The sequence below is a fragment of the Amblyraja radiata genome, chromosome 10, assembly GCF_010909765.2.
Source record: "Amblyraja radiata isolate CabotCenter1 chromosome 10, sAmbRad1.1.pri, whole genome shotgun sequence".
Lineage (NCBI taxonomy): Eukaryota > Metazoa > Chordata > Chondrichthyes > Rajiformes > Rajidae > Amblyraja > Amblyraja radiata.
This window is the reverse complement of record NC_045965.1, coordinates 25,634,975-25,657,056: the sequence shown is the minus strand read 5'-3', so window position 1 is coordinate 25,657,056 and position 22,082 is coordinate 25,634,975. Positions and strand designations below refer to the sequence as shown.

The window sequence follows — 22,082 nt, the reverse complement described above, 5'->3', positions numbered from 1 at the left end:
AAATTCCAATGTATATCTCAATAAAACAGCAGATCAATACTTGCCCTGCGACATTAAGTAGCATGTAGTCTTGGAACTTTGCCCTGTGGGATCGTGCTGAAAACAGCTTGGACTGATTTGATCTATTGGCCTGTTGTTCGGGATCCTAAACTGAAATGAATTTGGGCAGTTTCTGCTCTGTTCTGAGTGGGCATTGAGCCCACAATTCAAAGTGCTTAACTTGGCGTTAGTGGGACAATCACATTCAGAGTAACTTAGGAAATGGAAAACTGGCACATTGAAATAGTGGGATGTTCTTTTTCCAGAGGCTGTGGCTCAATGCTGGAACATTGTGGGCCAAAGGTTACTGGAACTGTTCAGATGCATTTTCAGTGACATTGTTCTTGTACAACTAAATCATGTTCTTCTGTCCTGGCAGAGAAATCACAAACCTCAGAATAATTTTTCTGTGGGGATCAACAAACCAGTATAGCCACAACAGCATAGAAAAGTAGCACCAGCATCCAAGCTTAGTGGTCAGCATGTTGAAAAGGTTTGATGATGGCACTTGGTGCATTCTTGATAGTATCCAACTCTCACTCTAAGGAGCATAAAATCTCAGTAACAAATTACACCTCTTTTAAAACACTTTGGCCCTTCATCCATCCGTCAAATGGCCAGACCTCTGATGTTACAGTGGAGATACACTGAGAGCATTTGTTGGCAGGACCTGCTTCCAAACCTTGGAGCAGTTCAATTTAGTCTTAGCTATTGTTCTGCGTAATTGTCTTGGATCGATTTCTGATGAAAGAGATGAAAATGGGAGCCAGATGTTTGGATGCTTTTGTTTGCCTTCTTACCTCAGTCTGGGTGTAGGTGGCAGCTGCGTCTCTCTGCAGGAAGTTTGTGCTAATGTCAGTCATCTCTTTCTTTGTGCTATGAGTGGTGGTGTGATTTTCCTTCTTCTCCATCTTGTTCTGAACCTTGTTGACACTGTCGACACTGGGCCGATCTCTTCTCGGCGTCTTTACAGGCAGTGTCTGGAGAAAAAGGGAGACTGGTTAACTGGTGTGGAATAGCACTCTTATTTCTCCATTCAGTTTTTTGATTGAACCTTTCTTCAGCTTTCACTAATGGAATTACACATTCTCTGTAAGCAGCTTATATTCCTTATATATCATTATATTCCTTCCCTACTGCTTACCCATTAATTGAGTACGTAATTCAGGTCACATCATGCCAGGTTGGTATTTGAACTCATGATCTCTGTGTTCTTAACTTATTATTGCAATACAGTCTTTCAATTGCTTATACTTTCCTTTCAACAGCCATAAAGACTTATTGGTCCCTTCAGATGTACCACTGTCAGCTGCGGTACACCAAAAAGGTACATCTGACTTCGCAAACCATAAGGTTTCAGCAGTAAATCCTTATATTGTTTGCTCTCAAAGGAATTCACTTAATATCTAAATGGGATATTAGGAAATTGGGCAGGGAAAGTGATCAATATCATTGGCTGAGCCTTTTTGGACCAGCCACCACAGGTCTATCAGCTTTAAATTAGTAATCGATAGGCTGCTTCACAAGTTAACATTCTAAACTGGAGCAAAGCCAACATTATTGTGAAGATAGGAACTTACAAAATTATTTGGAGTACATTGTTTGCAGGCAAAGGATGTCTGGAAAGTGGAATGCTTTTAAAAGTCTGATAGTGAGAGATTAAGATATGTATATTCCCATTAGAATAAAGGGCCAGTCAGGTCGGAGTCAGGAACACTAGATGATGAGAGAAATCGAGGCTCTGGTCAGGAAAAAGGAGTCATGGGTCAGGTATAGGTAGCTGGGATCAATTGAATTCCTGGAGGAACACAGGGGATTGAGAAATAGACTTCAGAAAGAAATCCAAAGACCAAAAAGAGGGCACGAGATAGCACTGCAGTTAATATTAAGGAGAATCCAAAGAGATTTTATATGTATATTAAGGATAAAAAAGGATAACCAGGCAGAGAATAGGGCCCCTCAGAAATTAAAGTGGTCATTTAAGTGTGGAGCTATAAGAGATTAACAAAATCTTCAAAAAATATTTCACCTCTGTTTTTACCGCAGAAAACAAGATGAAGACAGGGGACCTTGGGAAAGTTAATGGAGATGTCTTGGGGACAGTCTGTTTTACAGTCAAAGAGGTATTGCATATCCTAAGATGTATGAGGGCAAATAAATCTTCCAGGCCTGATCAGATGTATACATAGACACAATTGGAAGCAAGAGAAGAAATTGCAGGAGCCCTGGTTGAGATATATGAATCATCTTTAGACAGGGGTGAAGACTGGAGGGAGATGAATGCTGTGCCTCTATTTATGAAGGGCTTCAAAGAAAAATCTGGGAACTATAGACCAATAAGCATTAAATGTTGTAGGAAAGTTACTAGATCACCTTAAAGACCGATTGAGCAACACTCAATTTGGTGGGACCTGTATTCTTTATTGAGCTGTCTAAAGCACCAAAAGGTGATTTTCTGCAACAAAAAGATGGTTTGATCACTCTACTTGTTTGCAAACACACATCGGAAGTGCCTTGAGACATTTCTGCCTTGTTACATTTCCAATTCCAATGGAAGTTGTTCTTCCAAAGAAATATATAATCTGATTTCCCAATTGCATCTTTTGATATTCATCTTGCACTTGAGCAGCCGATGGATATACTTTAACCTATCAATCCCTTTAAATAACATGCACTGCTCGGTTATCTATTTCTGTTCATGGTTTCCTTTGCCCGACAAAAAAAATTACTGATACAAAGTGATGGAGTAATTCAGCAACACAACCAGCATCTCTACGTGCTGAGTTGCTCCAACACATTTTTTTTATAAACAAGTAACTGCAGATCCTTGTTGTAAAAAAATTATTGTCTCTATGTTAAAAGTTGTATTTGCATGACAGCTTAAGATATTGTCGTGATTTATAGCGATTTAAGTACATTCCAAACTCCAGGATTTAGAAGATTGAGGGGGGGTCTTAGAGAAACTTACAAAATTCTTAAGGGGTTGAACAGGCTAGATGCAAGAAGATTGTTCCCGATGTTGGGGAAGTCCAGGACAAGGGGTCACAGTTTAAGGATAAGGGGGAAGTCTTTTAGGACCAAGATGAGAAAAACATTTTTCACACAGAGAGTGGTGAATCTGTGGAATTCTCTGCCACAGAAGGTTGTTGAGACCAGTTCATTGGCTATATTTAAGAGGGAGTTAGATGTGGCCCTTGTGGCTAAAGGGATCAGGGGGTATGGAGAGAAGGCAGTTACAGGATACTGAGTTGGATGATCAGCCATGCTCATATTGAATGGCGGTGCATGCTCGAAGGGCCGAATGGCCTACTCCTGCACCTATTTTCTATGTTTCTATGAAATAGAGCTCACAGAATGATCACAAAACAGCAAAGTAATAAAGACCAAATGGTCTGTTTATCTTGTCCACATTAAGTGACGGTGCTATTTTCAGGGGGTGCAGATGATTGTATATTTCCCCTGTCAATGAAGCCCGGTGGGTGCTTTGCTGTAAATGAATGAGACTGATATTATGCACATGATTTGCATGTTACAATCCTGACATCTTCCTCTATCCTGTCCCCAACCAAATATTGACTGACAATAGAAATCCTTTCCTACCAAATATTTAATATACAAAACAAAATATTTTGTGATTCTCCCCTGCTATTCAAATGTGTGCCATTGGATCTTTAGAATCAATTTGTAAGGCAGCAGGAACCTTGGTTTGGGATCTTATTTCAAAGACAGTGCATCTGACATTACATTATACCCCAATGCTGCATCAGAATAGCAGTTATTTTTTTAATCCTCAGGTTTCTGTGGTGGGGCTTAAACTCACAACCTTCTAATTTAGAGGCAAGATGTTCTCAGCCAAAACAAGGCTGGCACATGAGGAACTATTTGTGTTAACATGCATCATTTTGAGCACCGATTAGTATAAGCAGGTGTTGTTTGAGTAGGAAATATGTTCAGAAACTGTTAACTCTTGGTTCATTCAAGAGGGATGGTTTCAACACTGCCATCTAACTTTAAATGTGGATTTGGCTGAAGCAACAGTAATCCCATATCGTCCGAAAGTATATTCCCATCCATCTGTTTTCCTTTGAAACCAAGTTACCTTGTCCCTCTGTTCACCTTTTTTTCATTTTGGATCAGTAGCTAATAAGGAGGTAGGAGACTATGGCAGTCAGTATCTCAGCTAGAGTATAACAAGCAAATATAGATCGATAGCCTCATTCACAATCCCTGACAGATTTAATTTGAAACAGACTTTAGTGTCCTCCTACCAACCATTATTCCATTCCTTCCATAGTGGGTTGATTAATGCTTTGTCGAATTCCACATTTTTTAATAATTCCAATTGATAATTTTTAGGCTGAGACAGCTGGTCAGTCACAGGCAGAGAGGTGTGAAGTTGCTATTTGCAGAAATCCTCTTGGCAACAAACAGAGTTTTGGTTTCGCCCTGCATACTACCTCCCAGATTATTTCAAAACGCAGTCAGGTTTTGATTTATGGGAAGCAAGGGCACTTTTGTGGAAACAGCTGTTTGCATTATGCAGGAGGGAACGTATTTACAGAGAGACGAAATTGTAGAACAGGTGTCCACCTGTTACTATTTCAAATATGGAGTTGACAATGCAAAATTGAAGTTTGATCATTTTTCTCCATATTTCTATAAATCATTTTTGGTCAGCAACAGTATAGTCCTAGATACACCGTTAAAGTTAGCGATGAAATAAAACTAAACTTGAAAATATTTTCAAAAAAATAATGATTTAATTAAACCCACTTCTAGTTTAGTTTAGTTTATAGATACAGTGCGGAAACAGGCCCTCCGACCCAGCGAGTCCACACCGACCAGTGATCCCCATACATTAACACTATCCGACACACACAAAAGACAATTTACACATACACCAAGCCAATTAACCTACATACCTGTACATCTGGTGTGTGGGAGGAAACCGAAGATCTCGGAGAAAATCTACGCAGTCATGGGCAGAACGTACAAACTGTGTGTGTGTGTGTTTTCATACGTGATTCACATCTCCTCGAAAATCCGACATATTTTTACATATTCCGGCAGAGATTTACCTCATGATTTCAAAAATCCCCTCATCTGAAAATTTAATTCATTATTTCCCATGTTTTTTACTAAAATTGTTCACCAATCTGGCATCTTTTTAAAATCTAACGTGCTGAAGCGAGCTGGATGACATCACAGTGCCTTTGCTCCTCGCGGCAAGCTGCGCAGAGTTTTCAATGCGCAGGCACGAGCTGCGAGTTACGTGGCCCAGCCGCACCCCCCCCCCCCCCCCCCAGGGCTCTGGATTGAAGCCGTTGAACATGAGATAAAGTCGTTCTGCGCGCTCCGCTGCGCTCCGCTGCGCTCCTTCAAGTTCTACAACATGGCGGTGTCGGTCTATATCGCAGCGCAGCCGCGGACAAGCGCAGTGGAAAAGTGGCCATGGCGGCTGTCACAGGGGACGACCTCCTCTCCGTCTCCCCTGCCCGATCGTCTGTCACGCTGGTGGGTGCGCTTCCCTTCGAGGAAGCCACGATCGGCCGGCCCTCCACTGCTTTTCACTGTCCTCAGATTGCTCCGGGCCTCGCTCTGGTCCATGCTGGCCGCAGCCTAGATCGGGCCCGGCGCCTGGTGGGGAGGCTTCTGCTCTACGACCTGGGTAGGTGCTGCCACCACCCCTCCCTCTCCCTCTTTACCCCGTCCCTGGGGCAGAGAAAGAGAGAGGGTGAGGGAGGAGAGAGGGTGGTGGGGGAGAGAGGGGGGTAGAGGGAGGTGGGGGAAAGGGGTGGGGAGGAAGAGGGGGATGGAAGAAGGGGGAGGAGAGGGAGGAGGAGGGGGCGAGGAGAGGGGGGCCCTCTCTCTCTCCCCCCCTCCCTCTCTTTTCCCCTCTCTCACTGCCCTCCTCCCTCTCTGCCCTGCCCCACCCTCTCTGCCTATTGGGACCTATGGGTGAGTGGTGGAGTATTGCGTTCGGGAACCAGCCCTCCCCTGTGATGTCGCGCCTGCGCCAATCCCTCAATATCTACCCCCCTCCCTCTGTACCCCTTTTCAAAAACAAAGAAAGCAGAATGTGGTGTGGTGATTCAAATAATCATTCAGGAATGTAGTTTGCAACTGCAGTTCTAACTGTTGATGATTTATTCCGGACTGTCGCTGGACTGGTTTGCAGGTCAGTTACTACCAATTCCTGAATGGGATGAGGAAATGACTGTTGATTTGCAGTAGCTATGTCTCAACAAGCTACAGAGAGTTACACAAAGCAAGAAAAGTTAAAGTGAGACATTGTCTGACAAAATATCAAGCCTGTGCTACAAAGGGAATATGGAATAGGGAAAGGATGAAGCAATGGGTGACAATTGGACAATTCAATTATTTGTGAAGCACGTTCTTAATGTGTTTGGTGAAGAGCAGTGCATATCTGAAGGTTAAGATGACAGCTCTTCTTCAATCCAACAAAAGGATAGTTGTGGTTTCTCCGCAGTTCTCTCATCTTCTTCTTTCCTCACTGCAGTCTTCAAGATAGCTCCAGTTCAGCCAAATGCCCTTCCCCCGATCATCTCCATATCATTCTCCAATGGAGTAAGAATGTAGCTCCTCCTGCCACATGGAAAGTTAAAGCAGACCGGCAGAGATACATTTAGGGAAAGAGCGAGAATTACAATTTGGGTTTGTGGGAGGGAGGGGTGAAAACAAAAGTATATAAATAAATTGCAATTGGGTAAGATGAGGTTAGTTCAGTAGAGGCTAATTTGGAGTACTGACACCAGCAAAAAACATTTTGTTTAAATGGTATTTTATGATGCTCTAAACAAAGTCATGATAGAGACTGAGAGTTCACGCTTGTGACTCTCATTTCGATTTCCCTCTGTTGAAAAAAACATGCCCGAGTTGACTTTTGTGGTTAGCATATGGAGGGTCTAGGTTTCGTCAGCCATAATGACCTGCATGAATTAGATTTACTTAGTTACTGGAGAATAGTCAGATCTCGTGAAACTGTGGTCCTGCATCTTATTTTACCTTCAAGAGTAAGAGAGGTAGAACATTTGAATCAAGCAGAAACAAGTGTCTTACCTCTTCCAATTTTTCAATATGCTTGACCAATTTGGTTGTTATGGAGTGCAGCTTTAAGAGGTCCAATCCAAAGATGGTGTCTTCTAAAAGTTCCACCATGGAGAACTGCAGACAAAATGAAAACACATTGAGGCAATATTTAATAAAAATAAAAATCACAGACCACTATAAAACTACACAATTATGTAGCACCCTGATGAAAAACTAGACCCAAGTGAAAATAACTGTCCCACTCTATCCACCTCCAACAACGCATATTGGAAGACAATATGGTGACAGTAATTATTTAATGGTAAAAATGTGAGAGATATTACTATAGATCTTGTTCAGTAATAATTAGAAAATGTGGTTGTTAGGAGTTCCATGGAAGTGCAATAGTTAAAACCAGGGTGGCAATCTCACAAATTGATTGTGTGTTGAATGGAGTAGTTTGATCCTTCAGTTATCTGCATGGAGACCGGGATCTGTCCATGCTTAGATCAAAAGTATTGCCATCTAGTCTTATAGTTATCCTTCTGACAAAATGATATGATGGTCATAGCAAGATCATGCTGCAAGCATTGCATCAAGAGAACTCCCTTTGGAACTAACAGGAATGAAAGGGTTAACTTATGATGAGCGTTTGACGGCAATGGGCCTATACTCGCTGGAGTTTAGAAGAATGAGGGGGGACCTCATTGAAACGTACCGAATAGTGAAAGGCTTGGCAAGAGTGGATGTGGAGAGGATGTTTTCACTAGTGGGAGAGTTTAGGACTAGAGGCCATAATTAAAGTATGTTCCTTTAGGAAGGAGATGAGAAGGAATTTCCTTAGTCAGAGGATGGTGAATCTGTGGAATTCTTTGCACAGAATTCTGTGGAGGTCAAGTCAATTAATATTTTTAAAGCAGAGATAGATATATTCTTGAATAGTACGGGTGTCAGGGGCTATGAGAAGAAGGCAGGAGAATGGGGTTAAGAGGGTGAGAAAGATCAGCCATGATTGAATGGGGGAGTAGACTTGATGGGCTTAATGGCCTAATTCTGTTCCTATCACTTATGACTTTATAACTTCCTGATCCAAAATGTCACATGTCCATGTTCTCCAGAATCTGCCTGACTCGCTGAGTTACTCGAGCACCATGGGTCTTTTGTAAATGAGTATCTGCAGTTCCTTCTGTCTACATCTTCCTCAAAACCTTCCTTGCCAATTGCACCTTACCAGAGGTCTGTGCCTTTTCTGGCTTACAAGGATGTTGCCATGACTGTACACATGTAGTAAGGAGTAATGTTTGGAAAGGTTAGGATTGATTTCATTGCAACACCAAGGGAAGACTTAATGAAGGTGCATACAATTAGAGAGAGGATATGTTTTACATAACAGAATCATCAAAAACAGGGAAGATAGATTTCAAATATTCGGTGAAATGGGAAGAAGAGAGGAGAAGGAGTTTTCTAAACGGAGGCTGGTGTGGATCTGGAACTCACTATCCAATAAGGTGGTAGTCACTATCCAACAAGGTGGTAGTGGCAGTAATTCTGATCACATTAAAAAGCATTTGAAGTGTTGGAAGGAACTGCAGATGCTGGTTCAAATCAAAGATAGATACAAAATGCTGGAGTAGCTCAGCGGGTCAGGCAGCATCTCTGGAGAAAAGGAATACGGTTGAGGCCCTTCTTCAGATTGTAATTGAATGTGTACTTGAAGAAATACGACCTGCAGGGACACTGACCTAGTCCTGGAAAGTGGGATTAGCTGGGTAGCTAATTTTTTCATCCAACACAGACACGATAGGCGAAAAGGCATCCCTCAATCTCTTTCCTTATTCCCTTTCTGTTTTTTTCTTCTTGACCTTTATTCTTTTCTATTTTGTCTTTGCTTTTTTATTTTCATTGGCATCTACATAATAGACACTACGATCCTATAATATTGTGGACCAGTTTACAATGTGAAGCAGATTCCACATCATCAGCAATTCATCCGTGTGAGCTCAACTCAATTTTGCCCACATGCAATTGTGGTTTAGAACGTGAATTTCTGGTTGTTAAGCATTTCTGATGACTGGAGAAGTCCACACATGCCAGGAATTGGAATGACTCGTTACTGACCTCTATTGGTAGCCGAAAAGTTTAAGAAAGAACTGCAGATGCTGGAAAAATCGAAGGTAGACAAAAATGCTGGAGAAACTCAGCGGGTAAGGCAGCATCTATAAAGGAAGGGTCTGAAGAAGGATCTTGACCCGAAACGTCACCTTTTCCTTCGCTCCATAGATGCTGCCTTACCTGCTGAGTTTCTCCAGCATTTTTGTCTACCTTCAATTGGCAGCCTGTGGGTTTGGGCTATGTTTACACAGAATTTGGTGTCTGTTGTCTGCAGAGGTAGTTTAGTTTAGTTTAGATACAGTGCGGAATCAGGTCCTTTGGCCCACTGAGTCCGCACACTAAAGCTATCCACGAGGGACAATTTACAATTATACCAAGTCAATGAACCAACAAAACAGAGATCCCAGAGAAAACCAAAGCGGTCAGGGGGAGAACGTACAAACTCCATACAGACAGCACCCATAGTCAGTATCGAACCCGGATCTCTGGCGAGGTTAGGCAGCAACTCTATTGCTGTGCCACCGTGCACGGTTATTATTGTACAACATTGTTGTAAGGTGATGTGATCTTAATTTCCTTTAAAAGTCATGATGAACTACTATCTGTTGAACTCTAATGGTGAAAGTACTTGAACAAATGCTGTCAGGTAGGAAGTCTCCAGGAATGTGACCTCGTGACTGAAGGATGATGGACAAGGACAAAGGACAAAGGATGGAACTGCAGTTTGATGAATGGTTGTCAATATGAAACATTAACCATGACCTTTTTCACTCCATGGTTGTTGCCTGGCCTTCTGAATATCACTGGCAATTTTTGTTTTAATTTCCCACATTTTATGTTTGGATTAAATGAAGTCAGTTACTCTGGTGGGGAAAAAACAAACGAGGAACAACCGAGTTACTCCAGGTATTTGCATTTTGCTACAAATTACAGCAAATCTCTTCTGTCTACAATTAGCTTGATAAAAAACCCAAGAGGGACCCATACACAGGGGTGATTGACACTGAGTTGCTGTATTCCAACAATGGGTAAGTTTGCAGGTATTTGGAATCCACCTGAAAATTAGCTCATAGATCCAAACATCAATGCAGGTAAGTTTTGTTTAAATTAGACTTTGAACACATAGTAGTGTTACAGAAGGTTAATATTAAAGGGAATCAGGGAAGGCAGAATTTACAGGAATTTCCTCACTGGTATCTGATTTATTGACACTACCACCTGTAAATAAAATCAATGCTCCATCAGATTATCATCCCATTGGAAAGGGGCTTGTTCTGGTACATGGAGGAATAATTGATTGAACTGGGAATTATTATTTTGTGAGCTGCAGAAGTAATTCAAATATTATACCAATGATAAAAATGTAGCTGAGAATTTATTCAGGGTGTTATTCATTTTACTAATTTTTATGGCAGGAGAATAAGGATTAAGACTCAAGAGTTCAAACTTTGTGAAAACTTCCTGTGATTATAGGGAATGGGTGAAGAGAACAATGAAATTAAGTTACTGATGTTGCCAATTCTGTAATCTTTCCCATAATGGAAATATTTTTTTTTTAAATATTCACCAATGTGGAATATAATTCCTCATACATTCTGGAGCATTACATATTAGGCTAAAAGGAATATTTCGCTTAATACATATTTTAGTGAGTCGGACTGTCAACACACAGATGTTTGACCTCTCACTTGACTTCCTCCGATTCACACAAGTTTGCATCAGTGATATTTTTCCTCCTAATGGTTTGTTATTTTTCAAACATTTATTCCATTTTTATTTTACCCGTCACATTAAGCCAAATCCTAACTGCTTGCTCATCTGGTAACAAAGATTAGGTGGCACGGTGGCGCAGCGGTAAAATTGCTGCCTTATAGTAGGTATGTTGCAAAGCCTACCTGAAGCGTCGCTGAAAATCTGTCGCTGCGGGTGTGCGCGATTTTGGCGCCGTTTAGAGGGGGGCGGGTTTAAAACGCGATTTTCTCTAGGCTGTTCAAATCGAAGATGTTCAGCCTAGTTAATTATTAACGAAAAATCGCTGGAAGACCCCGTCGCAAAAGCTATTATTAGTTTTAAAGGCCTCGTATAATAGTTATAGTAGTTTAAAAATCAATCTCTAAACCCGCGACCACCGGCAGCTGTCAGGGTCTAATAGAGCAAATAATAGAAGGTATGCTGCATATTTTTACATTAAAAAGGGCTTCTTAAGATCCCTTTATACAAAGTTTAATATTGCGAGAAGCTCATTTTGGGCCCATTATATCCCGCAGTATTTTTCTGGGCATTTGGGGGCACAAATCTATCGCAATGTGAACGTTCTAAACCAGCGCGTTCCACAGGGACCCACTGGAAAGCTGATTTAAAATGGCCATTTATTTACAGCAATTGAACACTGAATGCCTTCCATTTGGCCTATAAATTAATGTAAATTAGATTTAAAAATCATGTTTTATTGTGAATTATTTGTGAATATTATTTGGACATTTAGGCTATTTAAAAATGTTAATCATTTATTAAGAAATGGATAGATGTTTAGTTCTAGTAATTGAAGTCTGAAATTAGCTACAATTAGGTAACTAACTAATTATATGCTTTAATTTCAGGTCATCCAAGTAAGATTATTTTATATTTGTTTCAGAATGCTTCAATCTATGATAACTGAAAATTTCATTCAGTTCTCTTAATTTTTAAGAAAGTTATGGGCTTTTGACTGTTCACGATCACAGCTTTTTTGTTATATCCATAGAAAATCAATAGGGAACAAGATGCTCATTTCCGAGTATGAAAATGGCCATAACTTTTTAAATACTTGAGATATGAAAGTGAATTAGGTGTCAAATTAAACTTATTTTTATGCTTTATCTGATGGGATAAATTGCAGACTTGATTTTTAAAATCTCAAAATTTTGTAACATTGCTACTTATAGCATCAGAGACCCAAGTTCGATCCTGACTACGGGTGCTGTTTGTACAGAGTTTGTACATTCACCCTGTGACTGCGTGAGTTTTCAAAGGGTGCTCCCGTTCCTCCCACACTCCAAAGACGTACAAGTTTGGAGGTTAATTTGGCTTCGGTATCAATTGTATATTGTCTCTAGTGTGTACGATAGTGCTAGTGTACGGGGATCACTGCTCAGTGCAGACTCGGTGGGCCAAAGGCCCTGTTTCCATGCTGTATCTCTAAATTAAACTAAACTAAAATTCAAGTTCCCCAGCATCCATCCCACTATTCATCTCCCTACTGTTATAGAACCTTACTGTGCATTAAATGGCAATCGTCTCCATCAACAAAAAACAATATATATCCAATGCATAATACAAGCATTTCCGAAATGATGTTTCATTAATGCAGCCTCTTTCTTTTCTGTTCTTAAATCAAAACTGTGTGGTCTCTGGATTAATTCCCCAGCTCTGGGGTTAGCAAATTGTGCATGCAATATCATCTATCTATTCTTAAATTCAATGGCTATACACTTCTTCATCAAGCAGCCAGAGCACACCGTCAAGAATTAAGCCTGTTTGATTATCTCTGGGGAACCTACATACTCAACACAAAGTAGTAGGAATGATAGGTGGGAAAGTGAAGAGGACAAAGAGGCTACAAAGTTATGGAGACAAGATAAGCGAGTTGGCAAAAACCTGACAAATGGAACCTAAAGAAAAATGTGAAATAATTCATTTTGGCAGGAGAAATAAAAAAGCATATTATCTGAATGATGAAATATTGCAGAACTCTGAGAAGCAAAGGGATTAAGTGTCCAAGTGCATTATTTTAAAAAAAGGTTAGTATTCAACTACTGCAAGTAATTAGGAGAGATAACAATGCTATTGTTTATTTCAAAGAGAATAGAATTTAGAGGTAGGATATTTTGTTTCATTTATGTGGGACTTTGGAACTGTTTCACAAGGTTGATCTCATCTGCAGGCCATCTCCAGATAACAAACGCATTCCGTTTTTAGAAACCTATGTCAATTTTGTCCATAGGTTAGAAAATGCACAAAATTCATGATATGGTTACCATATCTCCACAGTATTGTAATTAAAGGCACAAAAAGCACATGACAAATAACAAAAATAATTACTATGAGGGGAGAGGGGAATGTATGTATATTCGTCAGACTTCTGGATTTAGTATTATAGGAGCTCATTCGTTTGTAAGCATGTCCATATGTCAGGCTTTCATAACCCAGGGATGACGTATTTATTCCCTCATGAAACACAAAGAGGCTCAGCTATTTTTGCTCACACACCCATCAACTGCCACCTACACATTTGGGACAATTTGGAGTGGCCAATCAACAGGCGCATCTTTAGGAACAAACTGGAGCATCTTGGAGGAAACCCAACAGTTACACAGAGAACCAACAAGCTCCAGATATACAGCACCCGACGTCAGCATGAAGCAGTGAAGTAGCAACAACACCTGCTGCATACAACCCAAATGGCATAATCCTACTCCAAATTTGTATGTTTATAATATACATCCCAGAGACAGGGAATGTGGGCGATTGGTGTGGGAAATTGAAGATAAAAAGCAATAACTTGTTGAATGAACAATTTCACTTTTTAAATTACAGAACCAGCATCCACCCATAGATCTGGTAAGATGCTAGTGCAGAGTTTGTCAAATTCAACAAATGCTTTGGGTCTACTTTTAGAAAATTATCTTATTCCATTATCAATACCAATCATCTCAGTGGGTTCCTACCAGATACCAACATAGTTTTGTGAGGTTAACCTTACGCAAGGTTGGGTCAGAGGTGACAGGATCGTGGGCTACATCACTCCAACATCTAGTTCCAAGTTCCAGCTTCCAGCTCCAGCCCAAAACAGTATTATCAAAATTAAGGTGCAATTAATGACTGATTCACCACTAATTGATCTTTTAGATTAAATAGCTTCAGACAACCATAATTTACTTCTCTTTTGATGGAGCTTTTTTCTATAAATTTATAATTTATCTAGGAGTCAGGATATCATCTTGATTGCAGTGTAATATATGGCCTTGCACTAATCACAGAGACTTACTTCAAACAACTTGGTTAAAAGCCGGGCTTTCTTCCTCCCAGAATCTTACAATACCCCTAATTCTTGGAAAAATGCATGGCCTCTCCCAGGCATTTCTTACCAAAAAAGAGAATTACTAACATCCTACAATTGATGACACAAAGCAAGCTCAATAAAGGAAGCAAAAGGACTCCAGTTGAATGGCTTCCAACAAAAAAAAAACATTTGTGCAAGAATTCCAGAGAATGAAACACTCCTGTACACAGTTCCAGAATGTGTCCGGTTGGAGTTTGTTCATGTTTTCAGATTCCAAATATTTAATTAGAACTGCCAAAAGGATTGCAGTTGGATTTATGGAAGGCGTTCTCAGCAAATCATGAGAAATTGGTACACTTAAAGGTTATACCAACTAGACTAGCGCTGATCCTGGGTTTCTATCACTTACTGCATTTATTATGCCCTTTCCTTCTGTGATTCTGTCTTCTAATGAAAATATCCATTGATTTAATGGCCATGGACAGCCTTCATGTGATGCTTCATTGCAATTTTTAGGTTGGTTGAGTGTAGATGGGCTTCTTGACCACAACGGCATCATATTGCTCTTCAAAAGTAAGGATTGGGAGTTCCAGCTGTGCGTGCTTGCTTTCTATCCAACTTCAGGGGTGTTTTACTATCGGTGGCAATTATAATCACCACCCCACCAGATGCCAGTTCGCTCAACAGGGATTCCAGGACCATCCAATTCAGTTTCATCCTGGTCAACACCTTGATGACATTGCACCTTCACCATATATTGCATAATTGTACCTAAAACAGGTCTTAAACTAAAATGTTAACAATTCCTTTCACCCCACAGACGTAGCTCAACACACTGAATTCCTCACTGAATCTGCAGTCTCTTGCGTCTCCAAAGTTTTTGAATGATGTGTTGCCAAGGGAATACAGTTTGGTTAAGACTCACAGCTCATTCTTTAGCAATCTGCCACCTCTTGGGACCTTGCTACAGTGGGCAGCATGAAGGGCAAGTTATGGCTTTAGATAAGCTCACAGAACACAGTGAAGCTCTGTGGCTCCAATACACAGTATTTACCTCACGATTTATATAAATTCAAATTCAAAACTGTAGGAGAATCATAAGGTTGTTAATCCTGTTCAATTCCTCGATCAATTTTGCCATTATTTGCCTGCATCAAAATGATTAATCCAGGTATTCCCGAATGATCAGAGGGATGTAAGTCCTCCCAATGTGTAGTGGACATGATTAACAAGGCTTCTGAAAGATAGTTTGTAAGGCCCAGGGACATCTATTCCAACAGTTGTAATGGATACTAGTTTTGCTCTGGACACAGTCCATTAAAGAAGAACAAAATGAATGTACATCTTCTAGTTTAGTTTAGTTTAGAGATACAACCCGGAAACAGGGTCCTCGCTGACCAGCGATCCCTGTACACTAACACTGTCCTACACACTAGAGACAATTTACAATTTTTATTGAAGCCAATTAACCTATAAACCTGTACATCTTTGGAATGTGGGAGGAAACCGTAGCACCCGGAGAAAACCCACAGGATCAGGGGAAGAATGTACACTCCATACAGATAGCACCCATAGTCAGGATCGAACCCGTAGTCAGGATCGAACCCGGGAACACAGTAAGGCAGCAACCCTACTGCTTTTTGTATTGAAACTCACGTTTAGATTAAGATTATGGCATAAAATATATTTTGACATTTACCTTCTGAGGTTTAGAACTCCTTGACATACAACAAGACAATGCTCCTACTTTTGACAGTTAACTTTGCTTCTGAATGAAGTAAGGTTTTCCCTATCTTGAAAACAACTAATTATGAATAACTCCCAACCCATGTAATGTGTCTGTCTCCTGAGTTATGCATTTATATTCGTATCATGTAATTCTTCCTCTCACCTGAGACCATGTTTAACTCCATATACTAGAGCTTCCCCTTGTGATATAATTCTTGCCCATTAAGTGATGAAAATCTCATCAATGCTCCTCGTAAATCTGAATCCACTAAATTTCCATTCTAGGTCTACTCAAATGTAAAATTACCACCGATACACTCTGGATTATCACTGAGTTTTATGTATCAGATGATTTCCCCCACCCCATGTAAAGTGTCATATCCTGACATATGGAAATCTGCTGTGCAAGTTTCCAGCAGTGACAGAATTGCAGGCACTTATTTTTGTGGACTTTCTCTAGTGATTCAATAAAAGCTGGATTTTCTTTTTGTGAATGGAGACATTCAGCAATTTAGTGCTATAAATAATGAAGTTGTCTGGTTTGGCAATTTTCCTACAGGAACAGCATATAATTATAAAGTACAGCAAATTAATGCTTGGATGAATTTATCATCATCACTCAGCTTATCTTAAAAGCCAACAATCTTGAGAGCCAGGACTTTAAAATGTAAAATTGCAGCCTTTTAATAATCACCTCTATTTCATGCAGTATGGGTTACAATTAAATCACTGCTCTGGTTTAGTGTCCTTACAACACATAAAGTTTTTTTCAGAGAATGTGGTAGGATGTTGACAAAAGGCATCAGTGACTAACTGGATAATGGTGGACTGTGACTGGGCCTCCACTCCAGTTGAAACCCTCATCACTACTTCCATCCCTCCTAATACAAAACACTGCTGACATAGCTCCCATCTTTTGCCTTACATAAACGTCAGGTCATCCAAAACTCTGTTGCCTTTACCCAGTTGGACTATTCCATTCATTCTTCCCTTTTGGGCTAGTTGACCTATGTTGGCCCCTGGTTAAGCAACTCGCTTTTTGAAATTCTCTAACTTGTTTTAAAATGTATCCATGATAAACAGCACCCTTGCAAGATGAATGCATTCGCCCAGTTCTCGCCCACCGTTGGTGGATATTATTTGAACAGTTGATATCCTGTGCTATGTTACTTTTTCTTCTCTTTTTCCCTAAAATATAGGATGTTCTTTAAAACATCCCATTTCGATCTTTTCTACGTTTCTATCTTGGTTTTCGGTCAAATTCTGTTTGGTGGTGCTCTCTTGCAATATTTTAGTGCTTTAAAGGAACAACATAAATGCATCTTGTTGTCATATGTCACTGGTAAAAGGGTGGGTTCGGCACACCACGTGCATCTTATCGGAATGAGGTTGCTGGGTGGGTGTGTGGCAATACTGTGAATCGGTGATCAGTGAACTTGTCAACAGTGATACTATCTAATCTTGAGGACTCCGCCCCAATGCACTCCACCCGCGCCGTGTAAACGGCTGGGAACAACCTTCTGCGTGTGAAATTAGATTGCAAGTTTTCACTAGGATTGTCAAGCCTCAAAATTGCCTTGAATTCAAGAGGAGGCTGCCGCGATCAACCCTGGAGGTGGCTTCGAACTGCACATTACTTACAACCTGGAACACATTTGTCCACCTGTTATAAAGCGATCGCGGGATGTGAGGAGAGAGGACCATGAAGTATCATCCACTCGACCAATGGAAACCTACTCACTTTCCACATGATGTGAGACGGCGAGGAAAGCTGTTGTACGAAGCCAATAGTTGGCGATAGGAGGGGAGGTAAGCGGCAGACTCTTTGGTGACGCCACTGGGATTACACTCAAAAAAGGCGGCAACGCTGTGGTCAATGTGTTGGTGAGGGAAGCAACCAATCAACCTTGCATTGCCTCCATATATTGGTGCCCCGGTGAAGTGCGTGTGTCCCTCTTTCCCTGCCCTCCATTGCACGTTTCTCAGCCATCTCCCCATGCAGACACCCTTCCCTCACGACTCCGGCATTTTGGCGGCTGCCTCTTTGACAACTCGTTCAACTGACCTTGAGCCCGTTGCCTTCCGCCTCCCGGGGTTTCTGCAACCCGATTGGCCGCTGACAGCGATCGAGCGCCGAGGGTGGGGCGAGGCAGGTACATTTACAATGCGGTCCCGAGCTGATGGTCTCTAGCGTGTACGAATCATCCAAGCTGAGGGTCCCTTCCTCGATCCGACGACAGGCATCCCGGCCCGGTGGTCTGAACACACATTTGCAACGGCAACCCGAACCCTCAGACACGGCTTTCAATTTGTCATAGTCCCTTAACAACTGGAGACGAGTGAAGAACAAGTCAGTGAGTGAGGAGGATAACGATAAGCAGAAATATTGCATTCATAACACCGCATTAATGACAGGGTGTACACTCCAGAGCCAACAATGACAGGGTGTACACTCCAGAGCCAACAATATCACGAGAGACCCCTTCCACCCCTGCAACGGACTGTTCCAGTTGCTACGGTCAGGCAAACGCCTCCGTTGCCATGCGGTGAGAACGGAGAGGTTGAGGAGTTTCTTCCCAGAGGCCATTCGGACTGTAAACGCCTTTCTCACCAGGGACTAACTCTACTGAACGTTTTTCCTTCCATTATTTATTATGTAAAAGAATATGTTTGTCTTTTGCACAAAAGTCCGCGAGCATTGCCACTTTCATTTCACTGCACATCTCGTATGTGTATGTGACAAATAAACTTGACTTGACGTACCCACATAATGATAATTAAAGCCATTAGTGCACAGTTAGAAGTGGCTCTTCACATTTTTGTCATCTGCGTTTCAGATTTTGGGTACAGGAGTAATTTTTTGAAAATATTTGCATCTTTCCTCAGTTAAGTAAGTGCATGCATAACCCCCCATGGAAGCAAACTTGTGGATTGGTCTCTTTGAATGGAAATGCAGGACAGGGGAGCAGTGTCAGGCATCCTCAGGGGCAAGATGTGCGCGTCACTTTCTCTCTCCCAAATACAATCTCGGTGTCGGTATGAAGTGCGCTGGTTAACTTTTTACTTTTGAAAACGGCACTTTGGGGTGATGCTGCACAGAAACTGAGTTTTGCATCTCCCTATATATTCAAAGGGGTTGTTGACATGACTCGTTCATATCAATAATCTCCTTTCAGTGAAAATGCAACGGACCAGACCTGAAGTTCTCTAGGTTGTGTTTGCCCGCCTTTCTCAGCAGAAGATTTGATCTTACCTCCGATAAGGTGTTGTCCGGCTCCTCGGGCTCGCTGGCCGCTTTCCCGGTTTGAGTCTCATCCTTCGAGTCGTCCCAAACATCTGGCGTCGCTTTGGGAGATTTGCCGGTGAAGTTGTGGAATCCACTGCACAGAACTAAGCCCAAGACGAAGACTGCTCCCAAAAGCATCTTCGCCGGCTTCTTGCACCTCTCCCTCGCCGAAGAGATCGGCGCGAATGACGGCTCTGGCTGCCGTTGCCAGCAACTGCAGGAAGAGGGTGCGGAATTTCACCCCAAATCGGCAAAATCAGGGCTAAGACACTAAACTGAGAGACTTGGCTCTTTTTTTCCAGGGGAATGTGGGGGTGGGAAGCTAATTATGTAGATATTAATAGGCTGCCCTCATAATGAAACCCAATGGGGAGGGTGGAGGGAGAGAGAGAGAGAGAGAGCATTTTTCAGTTTGCGTCTGATGTGGGTATCACGTTGCTTGCAGCCAAGTGCAGAATGGACTGGGGGAAACTAGGTGGAGTTTGGAGTTGGCAGTCAGCTGCACGGGTTGCGTGGGATGAGGAAGGCGGGGTTGGCCGGGGTCTAACAACTTATTTTAAACTAAAATACAGACACACAGAAGGGGTAAAGAAACTAACGATCGTGTCTCACTTTTAACTTGGCAAAATTCAGAACTCGCGCCCACAGAATCTCCATCCCAGCCAAAATCAATTAGTAAACTGACACGGAAAAATAAATTGAGGTCTATTTTTATTCTCCCTCTGATGGGCGAGCATATTTTATGACATGGTGCAATGGCTTTTAAGCCTCTTGTTAAACATTTTAACTGTTATCATTCTGAAGGGTTGCGACTCGAACCGTCGCCTGCCTATTTCCTTCACAGATGCTGCCTGCCCCGTTGAGTTCCTCCAGCATTTTGTATTTTGCTCAAGTTCCCAACATCTGGAGTTTCTTGTGTCTCTATTTGAAATGTTAAAATGTTTCAATAGGAATAGGGTGACTACAGTAGCAAATCAAGAACGAATGGATACAATCTTGGTTGCTTATGGGGAAATTGAGAAGGGGCCTGGAGTTTTCTCCTCCAGGCGTTGTTTTCAGGATTATTTTAGGTTTTAGAACTAAGAACAAATACAGAGCCATCAAAGCCAGCTAAATCCAAGGTACGGTACTCACAAAATGTAATGGGTATCTAGACCAGAATTTGATTCACCAAAGAAGGCTACTGATGAAGTGCTGATAGATGGGATCAGGATAAACAGGCAACGTGGACATGGTGGGCTGAAGGTCCGATTTCTGTGTTCCATGACTAAGATGAGTATTGACCTCCTCACCATCGAAAAGATCTAAAGGAATTGCTGCCTCAAGAAAGCAGCTAATATCAGCAAAGAGTCATTCTACTCTGGTTACCCTCACATCTTGTTGCAAACAGCAGGAAAACGGTGTAGGAGACCGAGGAAAGCAAAGGCGGGCAGTATCATCGACAACAATGGGTCCCTCTGTGATAAACTCAATGCATTTTACACCCACTTTGAACAGAAGGTCAGTGGAGGAATACCATCTAATCTGCCAGTCTCAGGTTCGCTTGTACCAATGGCTACTGTGGCAGATATAAGATTGGCTTTCCTGAGAGTGAATCTGTCGAAAGCAACTGGTCCGGATGATGCCTCTGGCCATGCCCTCAGGACCAGTCTGGATCAGCTTGCAGAGGTATTCACAAACATCTTTAACCTCTCTCTACTCCATTCTGAAGTTCCCATCTGCTTCAGAACACCACTATCATCCCCGTGCTAAAGAACAGTAAGGTAGCATGCCTTAATGACTACCATCCAATAGCTCCGACATCCAACTTCATGAAGTGCTTTGAGACTAGTGATTAACACCAGCCTCCGGGCCAGCCTTGATCCTCAGCAATTTGCTTACCATTGCAACAAGTCGACAGCAGATGCCATCGCCCTGGCTCTAGATTCATTTCTGGACCACCTAGACAACAAGGACTCCCACATTATCAACTATAGCTCCACTTATAACACCTGGATCATCAACATTCAGACACAGATCACAATTGGTGAGGTTAGGTGACACCAACTCCTCCACGATAATTCTCAACACCCTCAACTAGGGTGTGATCTCAGTCCCCTACTATACTTCCTATACACTCAAGACTGCCGCCAAATTCGATTGTAATACTATCTACAAGTTGGCGGATGACACCACTGTGGGATCACTAACAATGACAAGTCGGCGTACAGGAAGGAACCAGATAACCTCACCCTCAATGCCAGCAAGATGAAGGAGCTAGTTATCACCTTCAAGAAGCACAGTGGAGTACATTTCCCAATCAACATCAAAGATGCCAAAATCGAAATGGTTAAGAGCTTCAATTTCCTTGGCGCCAATATCATCGATGATTTGTCATGGATCAACCACATTAATGCGACAGCCAAGAAAGGCACACTGACTGCTCTGGGGAAACTGAGAACATTTGGTATTTCTTACAAACTTCTAATGCACCATAGAAAACAGGGTATATACAACAAGTTTTGGAAATGCTCTGCCCAAGACCAACAAGAAATTGTAGCCTAGTCCATCACACATACCAGACTCCACATCATTGACTCCATCTGTACTTCATGCTGCCTTGGAAAAACAGCCAACATAATCAAATCCTGCCCCGGTCACTCCTTCTCCCTCCTTCCATCTGGCAGAGGGTGAAGAAACTTAATAGAATGCACCATCTGACTTAGGAACAGCTTCATCCCTTATATTATCAGGCTTCTGAACGATAAGCTAGGGTACTGTCTGATTCACCTCTACCACTTTGGAGACATTGGACTTTGTCTATGGAGCTATTGCACCGCAATGCTG

The 22,082-nt window shown here is 41.7% G+C and overlaps 1 protein-coding gene across 2 annotated transcripts in view; it reads right to left on the bottom strand.

The window, feature by feature from the left end:
* Window positions 1–19,708, bottom strand: part of LOC116977705 (olfactomedin-like protein 2B) — a 38,908-nt gene extending 19,200 nt beyond the window's left edge. For both annotated transcript variants that reach the window (XM_033028390.1, XM_033028391.1), the window contains exons 1-4: window positions 19,224–19,708; window positions 18,036–18,299; window positions 7,120–7,224; window positions 840–1,019 (exon numbers count right to left, since the gene is read on the bottom strand). In XM_033028390.1, the coding sequence (XP_032884281.1) occupies window positions 840–1,019; window positions 7,120–7,224; window positions 18,036–18,299; window positions 19,224–19,394 (720 nt within the window). In that variant the 5' untranslated portion in view covers window positions 19,395–19,708. The remainder of the gene's footprint in view (window positions 1–839; window positions 1,020–7,119; window positions 7,225–18,035; window positions 18,300–19,223) is intronic.
* Between the last annotated feature and the right edge of the window lie 2,374 nt (window positions 19,709–22,082).